The following is a 14,539-nucleotide window of genomic DNA, read 5'->3' as shown; positions in this document are numbered from 1 at the left end:
TTTACAAAAAAAAACTGGTTTCTGAAAATTAAAATGGTGGCACTATTTCGAAATGAAACTACAAATTATGGCCTATAGGTCAGAATTATAAAACAATGAGATAAGTTAAAAAATCTCAAATCGTTGAAAAAGCAAGTCAGCTGAAGGATAGTAACTCTAGCTGTGATTTACAAACGTTATTTTAGATGTCAATTGGACATCAGACAGCAAGATGAAATTGAAAACTATGTCAGGGAATTGAACAAATAAAACTAAAATGGAACTTATAATAGTTAAAGTTATTCTGTTATATTTGTTAGTAAAGCCAACGAATTTACAACTTCTCATAAATGTTCGAAACCAGGTGAGTTTGACAGTATATATTATTATGACTCGTATAGTTCTTCGATAAGGAAACAAGTTTGAGTTTTAATGTTATTATCTCAATTCTGAGATGATAAGGGCTGTTTGTTTGCTTTTAAATGTATAACTACAGCTAAGTTTCTGTTTATGATATATTTCGTGCGAGTATTTGTTTGATAAGGTGTAGAAAGTGTTGTAAAGCGTGGGTGTTTACTTGCGTGCAGGGTGGCGATGTTATGCAGGAGAACATAACGGCTAACGTGTCGGAGGACACCATCACGCTGGAGTTCATGAGGCTGGACGGCGTCTTCGTGTCACAGCTCGTCGACTTCACCAATGTAAGTCATTCATAATTACAGTTTTATTACAGAGGTTTTGAAATCTAGTCAACTGTATTTAGCTTGTAGTTTAGCTCCCTATTTCATGCGAAATGTTATCTTTGTTTTGCGTATGTAATGTTGATAGCTACACAACTAAAATTCCTATGGTATTGTTTTACATAAAAAGTATCTGGACATAATTTAGATGACTGTGATATCTGATCTACTAAATCTTTCTCAATCAGATCAAGTCACTCTTAATATAATAATGGCTTGTCAATGCATATCTGGCTTAAATCATTCCTTTTTCTTGTTGGATGCTTGTATCCAAAAATAATACATAATTATTTCTAAGCAATAACAACAGTTATTATAAAATTATGCAAACTAACATAGCTTGCATAATTTTTCTTCTGTTAAACTCACACAAAAGTGACTTTTTAAATTTTGAAATCTTAAATGATTTTTCTGTTCCAGGAGGTGGAGGCCATGAAGCTGATAATCCCTGGTGAGGAGGAGCTGGGTCAGAGTGGGCACCAGACCCTGTGCTTCCTCACACATGCTGCACAAGCTGACTTCATTGCTCCTGATGCTATGGCAAAGTTGAGACAGGTATCTGGAGCTTTTCATGACTCCTAAAATGGAGTAGCTATCTGTGTTCACCTTTTCTATTTTGTTTAAGGAAGATCTATGAAAATAGTTCATAGAATTAGGTAAAAGATTAACAAGCTTCTAAATAGCATTCATGTGTTAATATTTGACAGATAACTTTAATTTCTTTTATTCTAAACAGTACATATTACCATAAATCACTCATTTTGCAATCATCAATGAATGTGTAGAAAAACCCAGGGACCATCCGAGTAGCAGAGGAAGACAAAGGTTGGCGACAGACTACGGCGACGGCATGGGCGGGGCGCGCCACCCGCCTGCTGTCACCACCGGCCGCGAGGCACTGTAGCGCCGCCAGGGAACGTGTGTACCTGCGTGCTGCTGACCTCGCCAGATGGGCACCTAGACCTGGTAAATACCATATAAAAAGAAAAATCTGGGGGAATCTGGGGACTGTGCAGTGTGGTATCATCTAAAACAAAATGACTTTTTTTTTTATTAGGTGTGGAGCAATCGTCATATAACACGGCAGTGACGCCGTTTCCTACGCACGCACTGTCATCAGATGCGGCAGACGGCAAGCCTACCGTCGGGCCTTGTGTCGCTGAAAACGACCCCACGAAAGAATGCATTTGTCATTTAGAGGTATGACTTAAAATTTTTGAAAATATTTACTGTAACTCTTTTATGAATAAATGGGATATTAAAAACTCGTTTTCTCTTTCAGGTATGTGTAAACTGGTATCCATGTGGCCTAAAATACTGTAAAGGAAAACCACAAGGTGGCCTTAGCTACCGATGTGGCATCAAAACCTGTCACCGGTGCTACCGCTACCACTTCTACGTGCGCAGGCGCGACGCGTGCCTGCACTACACGTGACGACGACACTACTGGCCCCCACGCCACATCGGACACTGCCAAATACATCTAGTCCCTCTCATAGCTTTCATATATTTTTATAAAGAAACTACGTACTGCGACAATACTGTGCTATCGTTCTTGTAAATACTTTGTTATGGAGCTATTTATATAGTCAATAAGAAATAAAGTTTTTGAATACTATTTATTTACATGTTTTTGTTTCTAAAACTAATTATAACTAACATAAGTGCTGTAAGTGTCTTCCTGGGTTCCATAAGATATTATGTGACAAAGTATTCATGAACACATGTTGCATATTTTGATAGCCAGACAAAGACAACACAATAATGCAATCCACAACTTCCAGTTTTGGTTTCTAACTTCTTATACATTTGCTATAAACATTCTTTACAGTTAATAAATTACACAATTTACTATTAAATGTTAATGGCACCCAGGGAAGGGTTCATGTCTGTTCTTTCTCAGTACAAACTGGATCTTTCTCTCCATATCTTCGTTGTAGATAGCCTTGCAGTGCTCATGGTTCACGCGTCGCCGTGTCTGTAAGATAGACAGAAATGTTTATTAAGTGAATACTTCAATAGACATGAGCTTTAAAGCATGCTTGAAGCAGTGGAATTGTCTGTTGTAAGTGTGGTTGAAACAAGATATTCTTACAATTAATTTATTCCCACATTACGTATGTAAATAATTCCTCAGAATTATTTAACCTAGGTAGTTCAGAAAAGGCATTCTGATCAACACAGTATCATTTACCTGTAGATAGTTTGTAAGGTTAAATTACTGTTTTATATCTGTTAAATACCAGTGCAGCTTACCTGGAAAGGTTTTTCATAGTATCTGGTAAGTCTGAACTGCTCCAGTAAGCCCTCTTTGCCGAGGATTCTGTTGACCATCCTGCAGGCATCGTCCACATTCTTGTCCTTCACGAACACCGTGCGCGCGATGAACGATGGGTGCCTGTTCGACAGCAGTCGTAATGTTAGGAGCATCTTGGCAAATAATTCAGAAAAAAATCTTTCTGGTTCAAAATAGTTGGATTTTGAGGTTATGTACTGAATTTGATAGTTCTTTACTTTTTGACACTTCGTGTCAAGTTGACGACTGTAAAGGTTTCGTGCAAAAACATTTTTGTTATGTATTTTTAAATACTTGTGTTTGATTTGATAACATTAAATCCTTCCTTTTATTGAAAACTTGATAAATAATATGACAAGTACTGTCAAAGCAAAATAAAGCGAAAGCATTGACTTTGCTTGTATTTGTAATCAGTATAATTTTTCATTATTTTAGATAATATTAATACTTTTAGTTAATTATTAGAAATCATGGCAAACGAGAGCGAAGTTCGTTCTATAATGACCCTATCTTCAAGATCGGAAGGTAGCACAGCAGCACAGATGCGGTCGCGGTGGAGAAACGCAGCACTACATGAGCGATGTTCTATGACCGACATGGTCAAAATAAGAGAGGCTTTCCTGGCTGCCTATAGGAACAAAATGCTTGCAAACGAGTTTAGAACAATGCTGCGGAACCTGCTGAATGTGGAATATGATGACGATGAGTTTAAAATTCTCTTTATGAAGGTTCAAATCAGAATTTGATATATAAACACTTCCCACACTCTACTGATAACTTTTTACTTCTCCCTTTACTCAATTATTTTTATTTAAAGTAGGTATTACTTCTCTATTCACTGGTAATAATAGCTATTGTTAGATAAACACGAGCCGCACGGGTGAGCTGGACTGGGACGAGTTTGTGTCGCACCTGATCCTGGGCTACTTCGGCAACGACCCGGAGAACCAGCGCGAGACGCTGCAGCCGCCCATCATGGGACTACCCACCGTCATGCGCTCGCAGCACAGGCATCCTGTTTCCAGGATATGTTTCTGTCCGGATGTTGCCAAGGTTTAGTTGTACTACAATTATATTTCCGTTTGATTCAAAGTTCTGGTTGATGCAAGCCGTAAAATTAATATTTTATCTATGTGTATAATTCGTTTGAGCAGGATCGCACCACAGACCCAATGCAAGGCATGTACATGACGGCGAGTCGTGACGGCATGATCAACTGGTGGTCCCTCGACATGACGCTTCTGAGAACTGCTTTCTCATCCAGTCGTTAGTTGAAAAATATAATATCCCACAAAAACATTTCATGTTAAATGTTGCCAAGACGAGACCATATAGCTCGCACTGTCAAAAAGTAATCAGATCCCGTGTAGAGCCAAGTTTCTAACCCTACATGCCCAGACCTAAATCGATAAGCCCTAATTTCACACTCAAGTTACGGGGAAATTCTACAGCCATAGCTCGTACTGCGTTGTTCGTAGCGCGTAGCAGAGTTTTTACGCTATAATCTCGTAGGCGTGCAAACCTTGGACGTAACTGGCGAGTCGGCCGCACGGACTTTTTGCTATTCGTCATATGGGCTTGAGCTTAAAAATCTATTCAATCTTCTAAACTCTTTCCGTGCGGCCATCTCGCCAGTTACGTCCAAGGTTTGCACGCCTACGAGATTATAGCGTAAAAACTCTGCTACGCGCTACGAACAACGCAGTACGAGCTATGGCTGTAGAATTTCCCCGTAACTTGAGTGTGAAATTAGGGCTTATCGATTTAGGTCTGGGCATGTAGGGTTAGAAACTTGGCTCTACACGGGATCTGATTACTTTTTGACAGTGCGAGCTATATGGTCTCGTCTTGGCAACATTTAACATGAAATGTTTTTGTGGGATTTCATTTCTTTTTGTAGGTTGCTTATGATAGAAAGATAAAATGAGCGACAAATACAAGTATTTTTTTGTCGCTCATTTTTTCTTTCTTTTTTTGGGGTATATTTCTTGTGCATCTGAGATGCCTTTTTTTATAGCCCATTCTCTATCTTTGCCTTTATTTTTCGTTGGCTTACTATAACAATTATAACGACGTCTGCCCTCGCGCGTCTGCCCGCGTTCGGGTGCCGCGCTCGCTGACGGGCCGATTATTTTTAGCTACTGCGCGGGGACGAGGGGGCAGGCGGCGGGCGTTGGCGCATACTATACTTACGATGCTTATGTTCAAAAGTATAGGTTGATTAATAATAAACACTTACCGAAGTGAAGTGTAGTAATATTATTCATATCTAAGTACTTATGGGTAGGATAATGTTTTGATTTGATGAAAAGTTTGTGTTCTATGTACTTGTGTATAATTTTCAGATCTCAAGCAGGAAATAGGGAATTAAGTTTCCCTATTTCAGATTTTTACCCCTCCGCGGCCGCATTCAGACCTCTAGCGTCAAAAGTTGCGGAAGTCTCGAACAAACTTTCACCCCTTAGTTTAAGGGGTTGGGGGGTAAAAGTTCCAAGTTTTAGGATTTTTTTGTTGTTTGGGTACTAATACTAGCTTACATACCAAATTTCAGTTTTCTAGGACTTCAGGAAGTACCTTAAGAATTTTGTTGATCATCAGTGAGTGAGTGACGAAATCGGGGTATTTTAGATATCAATAAAATCTAAAGTATAAGAGCTATGCAATTGAAACTTTAGAGGTTTATTAAGTCTACCACTGACATTATATCCTGAAAATTTTGTTTATCTGGTATAACCCAAACTCAAGTTATGAAGGTTCAAAAATACGACGAAGCGCTTCGAGAAAAGGTAGGTAGTGCCCTTGCGCTTGCGCTTCGCTTGGCTCGTCTTGGCGGGGGCACTACCGTGCCCCCAGATTCTATGAGTGCATACAATATAAGGTTTATATTTATTGTCGAAGATCACATATTTTCATATAAATCCTCATGTGAAAACCTAGATAGGGACAAGCAGCGTGCTAAACCACAGGAACGATAGATAACTTTGGAATTTAGATAAACTTGACTACAGATCTTATGCCTATGCATCCGCATACTGCAAAAGCAATACTGTGCTATATAGACAGGTATTTAATCTGTCGTCAAACTTGCCAGCCCATCTGAAGGTGCGCACAACATGGGTAACGGACATGGTGTGCATGCCTGACGTGAACATCATCGTGACCAGCTCCACGGAGCGCGACCTGCGCTTCTACGACTGCACCGCCAAGACCTTCACGCTTAAGATCGTCATCACTAGCTGGGAGGATATGGTGAACAACCTATCTAGTTATCATTCCATAACCATGTATTGATTCTCCATTGAAATCATGTGAAACCACTTTTGATATTAGGTACGCTGGTGATGCAGATTCGATATTAGATAAGTCTGGATTTTAGAAGAAATTTGACTACTTATCCAGATTTGATGAAATGCCTATAGCAATAAACTATAATAATATGCACAATCTTTAACTCGTGAATTAAAAGCACAGATACCTCTGCCTTGTATTTACCCGACTACCCTCTTATAGTGCCATAACATCACATATCATGATTGTTAATTTAAAAAATTGTGTATTTACGCTAGATTTGCGCGATGTACTATCACTTCTGTGCTGATGTCAATGAGAAGTGTATCCTCCTGTGTGGTGACGTGGGTGGCAACATCAGAGTGCTGAGGTTCTCGCCCATCAAGCGAGGTCCCTTCCGCAATGAAGCAGGACGCGCGCTTATACAGCTCAGACACGTAGATCTACAACGGAAGGTAAATAGCCCATATCTTCAATGAATACGAACCACTTGTTCACCACTTCCGACCAGCCAGTCTAGTTATTAATAGGTTATCTGAGTTCGCTGACTATTTAGGAAGACATATAAGTACTTTGAACTTCCATGCCTTGAACAGTTTGCTTGCTTGACATTACGGCGCATGTTACATTTTCCGTGGTTGCAGGTACATTTTCTGTGCTTATTGTCTCAACGATGGACTGTGTGAAAATGTTAATCTACCCTCTTACTGTTTATGATATTTTCATGTACCGTCGAGTACTGCCCTTACCATTCAGTGTGAACTGACTGATTGCTCAAAAAACGTTCTACAGTTTTTGCCTCTGGATTATACGTCGTAGGTAATGTGTAGTGCAATCTCCTTCTGTGTTCCAGCCGCATCTGCTGCCCGAGCTGAAGCTGTTAGAACTAAGTAAGGTGCACGGTGAGTGGGTGCGCCAGGTGTCGTACTACGCGTCGCTGCACTGCGTGGTGTCGTGCGCCACGTGTCCCGACGCGCTGCTCATGTGCGACCTGCATGGATCCAAGACGCATAACATGTTCAGAGTTGATAAGGTAACGTATGAAAAGGAATTTGATACGGTGATTTAAGAAGTGCAGTGGCATTCTATATTACCTTCTGTTGTCCAGATTGGTTTGATTCGTAGGTCAGTCATAGTCGGTATAATTTAAGTTTCTAAGTTTTTTAGTCAAGAAAGTGGCTTGGCTGGTTCTAGTTTAATCGTATTTCTGTGTTAGACGAATCGCTTGACTTTACAGCATACCGTCATTTCTCCATTAACGGCCGGTAAAAAGCGAAATAATATATTTTACATATTTTTACTAATTATTTCGGGTCACATGCCATGATAATAGCAAGAATCTCGAACAGCATTATTTTTCCTTTCAACGCACAACACACAGGGTATCCAATGCTTCGCGTTCGACGAAGAAGCCCACGTGCTAGTGACAGGAGGGCCGGACTGCGTGGTGCGCGTGTGGAGCCCCTTCGTGCCGGCCAAGGCCAACGTGACGTTCACGGGCCACCACGCCGGCATCACCTGCATCGTGCTGCAGAACCGGGGGCAGACCATCTACTCGCTCTCCCGGGATAGAGCTATCAAAGTGTGGGATGTGCAGGGACAGACTTGTGTACAGGTAATATCTACTGTAATTATGACTTGATTGTCTTGGATTTCAGTGGGCACCTCATTTGACATTGATTTTTTGGGTCTCCTGGCAATATAGTATTTGGCAAAAGCCAAGAATCCTACTACTTTTTTAATGTGTAAGCCATTCGAGCTGCTCGAAAAGCCTTTGTCATGGCTTAACCATGCGGTCACCCATCTATGGAATGACCGCGCCATGGGTTGCTTAACTCACACTACGTTTTCGGCCAATAGAGAAAAACTGTTGTATCACAGTCATGAGAGCTGATGCATTCCATAATCCCGTTCTAACTTTATATGGCCCTCGATATCATATCTAAGCATTTTTTTCTGGCAGACGTACATCGACATCCCATCAGTAGTGGGTGAGCGCACCCCCATATCGGCGGTGTACCAACGCGCCACGCGGGAGTTCGTGCTGGCCGCCATCAAGATAGCCGTGGTGGTGCTGGACGAGCAGCTCAACCCTCAGCACACGGACGGCTTCACGCACTCGCGCGCCGTCGCCAAGATACTCTACAACCCGCTGTTCAAAGTCATCATCACTTGCGGCATGGACAGCATTATTATTAACTGGAATCCGGTGACTGGTGAGTTTCTACTTCAGTTATTATCTAGATTGCATAGCATAAAGCAGGTTTGTAATGCTGAAGGGTCTCATAGCTCAAGGAATAGATACGTAAATACTAATGTGTGTTACTGCTCTGATAAATAAAGAAGTTTACTAAGTCCTAAGGCCGGTCGCGCAGTACTTATTGCTAAATAGTTTAGCGGCCAGCGGGTTTTTAATCTTCATTGGGAATATCCCTGTTAAAAAAAGTTGGTGTATAGGTCAACGCAACGTGATGGTCCGAGACGCTCACACTCGTCTACTGCACGGTGAATTAATCCCGGTAGAAATCACAGCCGCCTGCTTCGACCCTGGCTACCAGCTCTTGCTAACTGGTGCTAGAAACGGCACTCTTAAGGTATGTAGCAAAACGAATACAAGCTAGTTCATAGTGCATTGCCTTTCGGAGAATAACCTTGAAGAATCTAGTCTAAAATAGTCTCGCAATCAGGAAACAAATCATTTATTTCAATTTACATAAACGGAGTCAGTTAATATCACTTAGAATGTAGAGGAAATAGAATCTCTTCTTTGATGAATTTCTTCCGGAGCGCACATAGCGGTGATGATAAAATAATCTGTATAAAAAAAAAAACATGTTTATTTCAATTCTTAGGTGTGGAACTTTAATACTGGGCTCAATTTGAGGATTATGACCATCGAGCACATGTGCGAGGTTACCAACTGCTTCTGGGTTGAGGGCAGGTGAGACAAGACTGTTTGGTAACTATTATATCTTTTATCTCTTAAAAACCTTTGATGACTCAACAAGCGGAACATTGACATAAGATTCTGATTGATTAGAAATTGTGTAATCAGGCTATAGATTCTTACGCCTTTACTACTTAGATCTGATGAAATAATATCATGACCAAGTAGACTGCCCAATCAGGCGATATATTCTCCCGTTATAATTTAATAATCATGTTGTTTTAAGATAGTTGTATCGGTTTGTACATTGTCCAGGATCATGGCAGTGGGCTGGAACCGCCACGTGACAGAGTTCGAGGACACAGGCATGGCGATGACGGGCAAGTCCTGGGAGACGCGCCACACTGACGACGTGCTGGCGGCCGCCGTCAGGACTCCCCTCACGCTGGCCACGGCCTCGTATAATTCCGAGCTGCTGCTGTGGAAGCTTGAGACTGGACAGCCGTTCAGGTACAGTACCTTCTATATTGCTTTCACTATGAGAAAGTTGTAGTGCAATGCCTGTATAATCTATGCCGGCTGATTACATGGTTCAATTCTCAAGTTGACCTGGATCAAGAAAACCCTCAGTAGTATACTGAAGTTAAATAATAATATGAGTATTATAGGCTGATATGTTGAATTTGCCTCCAAATAATGTGTATGAAAATATTGGTGAACGTATACTAGATTTTTGTACTATTTATATTACATATTATTATTATTACATAATTGATAAATTACTTGACTATTTTAGGCGGTTCTCATGCACGGAACCGATGCTGCGAATCAAAATGTCTTACAACAAGCGAGACATGGCAAAAGCCAGCACCCCTTCCAAGGACGGCGGTGGTCAGAGGAAGAGTACCAGCGGTTTCCGCAAGCCTGGCACGAGGGACCGGGATCAGATCAACGCAGCATCCGCGGTACAGAAGGCGTACGCCCGGCGCGTGTCGTCCGTGTCCATGCCTCAACGAGCTCAGAACATGAGGCAACTGGCTGTTCATGCCATGATCTTCCTCGCGACCAGGCCGCAGGCGATGCATGTCGGTCAGCGGTGTTTGTTGTTTGTAGCATCATGATTGAGTACGTAGGTATGTAGAATTGTAGCTACTTTAGCATGACACTAGTAATACTTACATTAAACATGTACTTACGCTTATGTTCACTGAAGTAGATAGAAATATAGAAATATTTAAAACGCTTACATCGCCCGCGATTCGTGCAATAAGTATCCGTGCATTTGACGTGCACTCCACAAGCTTTAATCATGCGTAGTGTAATTAGTTGTGAGAGTATTTTACTTTCCGACTTATTATCTGATTAGATCCATTTACGTACGACTACCATGCATTAACTTTAGTTGCGGTATTTTGTTGCGTTTACCCCCGGTTTCTGAGGTACATTTAGCGGAAGTTTATCTATTCAATAGCGTTTAAACTCATATAAAAAACACGCTATTAAATAGATAAACTTCCGCTAAAAATACTCAGGAACCGGACATTAATCAAGCTATAATGAATACAGTACCTACTAATTACAAGTTCCTTGCACTTCTACTCAAAAGTCTATCTTACAGCGTCCCTCTTCTTGGCGCTGGAGAACGGCCAGGTGCAGTGCTGGTCGGACCACCCGGCGGGAGGGTATCAGGGTTCGTTCCAGGCCATCCACACCGCCGGGGACTACGTGTCCGCCTTCGCCACTGACATCGACAATGACCTGCTGTTTACTGGCACTACATTCGGATATGTTAAAGTGTGGTTGATGACCAACTATCTTAGGAATGAGGAGGTAACTAAACATATGCATTAGAAAGCTTGCAAAAAGCATATTTTTCGTCCCCAAAATGTGTATTTTTTTCAATATAGGTATCAAATTTCTCATGCCTAACTATTTTTCATATAAATTTTGCTTAAACAATTGTAGTCCATTGAAATGTTACATGAATTTTACATTTCTTAGAGGACGCAATTTTATTTTTGGAACATGTAGGGGGGGTCAATAGAAGCTTAACTTGAAGTTTGTGGGGTCGCCACTCTTGTCCCCCGGCCGCCATCTTGGAAAAGGGGGTGGAAACACCTTTTTCGCTATATCTCGAAAACTATACGTCTTACAATGAAACTGTAAAAGCATAATTTGTAGCAAATTATTTTGCCTACAAATATGCTTAATAACTTTTTGCCTTAAATCAACAATTAAAAAGTTATAAGCAAAAACATGCAATTTTTTTTATACAATTTTTCTTTGTTTCTATATAACTTTTTTTAACAACAGCCACGCGGATCGATCTCTGAGGTTAAGCCACGCTTGCCGAGGTTGTTCTGTGGATGGGTGACCATCTTACACATATCGAGTTCCGCCTTGTTTCGGAAGGCACGTTAAATTGTGGGTCACGGCTGTCATTTTCGAAGATTTTTGACAGTCGTTAACAGTAGTCAGAAGCTTGAAAGTCTAACAACTAGTCTTAACGAAGGGTATCGTTTTAAATCCCAGGTAACTGGGTTGTGGAGGTCAGATAGGCAGTCGCTCCATGTAAAACATTGGTATTCAGCAGCACCTGGTGAGACTGGAAGCCGACTCCAACATAGTTTGGAAAAAAGGCTAAGCTGATATGAATATATACAAAAAAAATACCTCAGACCAATCTTGGAGAGTATTTTTCGAGGAAAAATTTTCCATATATTTTTTTCAATTTCCTTAAATAGAAACTAAGTAACAGCGCTCCGAATTAGACCAAATTCGGAAAGAAAATTTTTGTAAAAAAAAAACACTTTTTTGCTTATAACTTCTTTAATTATTAATTTAGGGCAAAAAGTTCTTTAACATATTTGTAGGCAAAATAATTTGCTACAAATTATGCTTTTACAGTTTCATTGTAAGACGCATAGTTTTTGAGATATAGTGAAAAAAGGGTTTCCACCCCCTTTTCCAAGATGGCGGCCGGGGGACAAGAGTGGCGACCCCACAAACTTCAAGTTAAGCTTCTATTGACCCCCCCTACATGTTCCAAAAATAAAATTGCGTCCTCTAAGAAATGCAATATTCGGCCCTCAAATTGTAACATTTCAATGGACTATTGGGTCAATTTAGTTTTAGTCCTGACGCTACCTCCAAATTTGGAACATGAAGTTAAGCGTTCTTAGAATACGAATTTTAGATGACTGCTCACAAAATATTCAGGCAGCCCTTTGCGCCATTAACGAACACTCTTTATCAAATTTGGACCTAAGCAATTAAATGATTTTATATGGTGTATAGGTGCACGTGAACATGCCCCGGCTCCGTCTGAAGTTCCCGTTCATGTGGCGCGACCGCATCGAGGGCCGCGCCAAGCGCAGCATCCGCGACCAGCCGCTGCCGCTGCTGCTCAACAGCTACCGCGCTCATCTGCGCTGCATCTCCACCATGGCCTACATTGATGAGCTCGAGCTTGTGTTCACGTGAGTGGTTCATCCTTAATGGCTTTTCCTTCCAAACTGGTCAAATTAATTAACTGTAACTAGACAATCAAGTACTTGTTAGTTCATGTTGATAATGTTTATAGTTTCCTTGCGATTGTATTATAATATTATTTGAGTTTTGTTTCTTAAGAATTTCTCTATCTTCTTTTCTCTCTTAGCAAGACCGAGTTTTAAGATCCACTGGTGGGTTCGTGAAATAATGTCTCAATCCGTTTTTGTGTGATGTGAAATATCGTTTGACTCAGCTAATTCTTCATGTGCAGCGGTAGTTCAGACTACAGCGTGCGCGTGTGGCGCCTGTCAGGCGAGTATCTGCAGACGCTGGGCAGCTTCCTGCCATGGTCGCTGGAGGTCACCAGGTTCCCGCCCGACGTCAAGAAAGTCGCCAGCTTCACTACCTTCAAGGTTCGTTCGTTAGGTTTAAACTTACCAAAAATATCGTTTTCAATACCTTCTACCTTCATAACAATAAGTATGTAGCACTATTTTTTAAGAATATAGAATACTTTTTTAGAAGTATATATGTTACTGTAAAAGCCCGAACTGTGGTAAATCCTAAGATTTTCCGGTAAAACCTAAGATTTACCAACTCTCAATGGTAAAAGTCCGAAAAAGCCAGAGTTTAAAAACTATGTTACGATATATAAAAAAATCCTCCTTCATAACTATGTTTATAACTATTTCACGGTATAATTATATACTGTGACATAGTTATAAAGAAGGAGTTTTGGGCATAGCGACATGGGTAGGTTAGGTTAGAAGGCTAAGGTGGGAGCGAGCAAAGCGAAGCTCCCACCTTAGCCTTCGTGGTTATTTTTTTTTAACCACCCAGAAGGAGGAGCCCCGCGAAGCGGGGCTCCGGCGACATCTCGATATCATCAAGTGAATATAGGTAAAAGTTCGAAATAAAAGAATTGTTCGGACTTTTACCATTGAGAGTTGGTAAATCTTAGGTTATACCGGAAAATCTTAGGATTTGCCACCGTTCGGGCTTTTACAGTAACATATATATGAAATACCAAATGGAATAAATAGAAGACACGCTATGTATTTGCTTTTTCAAAATATCTGCTTGCAATTTTTCTGAACTGTAAATCCTAAATTCTTGAGCCTTTATTATTGGTGCCTACCTCCATGCGCAAGATGCGTGATTTTTCGTATGATAATTCATAGTCTATATTCTAGTCTTCTGCATCTAGAGTCTTTATTCCCCGTTAGGTGTGGCGCGGCGGCTGGGTGTCCCGCTACGTGCCGGGGCAGGTGGAGGTGGACAAGTTGCGCGACATCACGGAGTACGAGCTGCGGCACAAGACCTTCGGCGCGCCGCCCGACGACCCGCTCCTCGGACACTACTTCGCGCTGCCCAAGAGACCCGAGCGACAGGACAGAATCGTGCTCGACGACTCTTTGCAGACGGTCAGATTTACATGTGGTTATTCTTTAGTTGGTTTATTATGGGTGTTTTGCTACAGGTGTGAGTACGAATAAGTTACTAAAAAGTAGCTTTTTGCTCTTCGTGTACGACCTAGCTTAAGAATAGGTACTCGAAGATTGATGGTCTATTGGTTCGTATCTCTGTCAGATCCCGCTGTACGCGCACCTGCGCATGGCGTCGACGCAGCCAGTGCGGCGCCCCCCCACGCCGCCGCTGGTCCGCGAGACCCGGCTGCGGCGCCAGCTGGCGCGCGGCAAGAGGACACACTTCGACGCGCCCGGCGGGAGCGCGCCGCCCGCCGCGCAGCCCGGCCCTCAGAGCAACAGCAATCTCTGATACGTTCGCTTCTATACACTTTAGCTCTCTTACTTAATTATTAATATTTGAATTATTGAACGTTGCGTTTTATTTGGT

At 41.5% G+C, this 14,539-nt stretch overlaps 3 protein-coding genes across 3 annotated transcripts; 2 read left to right on the top strand and 1 right to left on the bottom strand.

The window, feature by feature from the left end:
- Positions 1-32: 32 nt before the first annotated feature.
- oaf (BRICHOS-like domain-containing protein out at first) lies at positions 33-2,341 on the top strand. Its single transcript, XM_076118554.1, has 6 exons — positions 33-343; positions 567-680; positions 1,140-1,274; positions 1,505-1,685; positions 1,777-1,919; positions 2,002-2,341. The coding sequence occupies exons 1-6, from the start codon at positions 257-259 to the stop codon at positions 2,152-2,154; spliced, it is 813 nt and encodes a 270-aa protein (XP_075974669.1). The 5' UTR covers positions 33-256; the 3' UTR covers positions 2,155-2,341.
- Positions 2,342-2,395: 54 nt separating this feature from the next.
- Positions 2,396-3,254, bottom strand: mRpS21 (mitochondrial ribosomal protein S21). Its single transcript, XM_076118555.1, has 2 exons — positions 2,976-3,254; positions 2,396-2,697 (listed from the first exon to the last, which is right to left on the bottom strand). Exons 1-2 carry the CDS (start codon positions 3,147-3,149, stop codon positions 2,581-2,583), a joined length of 291 nt encoding a protein of 96 aa, XP_075974670.1. The 5' UTR covers positions 3,150-3,254; the 3' UTR covers positions 2,396-2,580.
- A 142-nt stretch (positions 3,255-3,396) lies between these two features.
- LOC142975228 (WD repeat-containing protein on Y chromosome-like) lies at positions 3,397-14,461 on the top strand. The gene is made up of 17 exons (XM_076117960.1): positions 3,397-3,743; positions 3,877-4,068; positions 4,170-4,281; positions 6,107-6,264; positions 6,582-6,758; positions 7,157-7,336; positions 7,685-7,918; positions 8,267-8,519; positions 8,761-8,897; positions 9,156-9,244; positions 9,506-9,700; positions 9,987-10,279; positions 10,809-11,020; positions 12,488-12,669; positions 12,954-13,095; positions 13,909-14,106; positions 14,273-14,461. The coding sequence occupies exons 1-17, from the start codon at positions 3,486-3,488 to the stop codon at positions 14,459-14,461; spliced, it is 3,201 nt and encodes a 1,066-aa protein (XP_075974075.1). The 5' UTR covers positions 3,397-3,485.
- The last annotated feature ends 78 nt before the right edge of the window (positions 14,462-14,539 follow it).

The sequence above is a fragment of the Anticarsia gemmatalis genome, chromosome 9 (assembly GCF_050436995.1).
Source record: "Anticarsia gemmatalis isolate Benzon Research Colony breed Stoneville strain chromosome 9, ilAntGemm2 primary, whole genome shotgun sequence".
Lineage (NCBI taxonomy): Eukaryota > Metazoa > Arthropoda > Insecta > Lepidoptera > Erebidae > Anticarsia > Anticarsia gemmatalis.
Note: the sequence above shows the minus strand (reverse complement) of the source record. Positions and strands in the feature narration are given on the sequence as shown.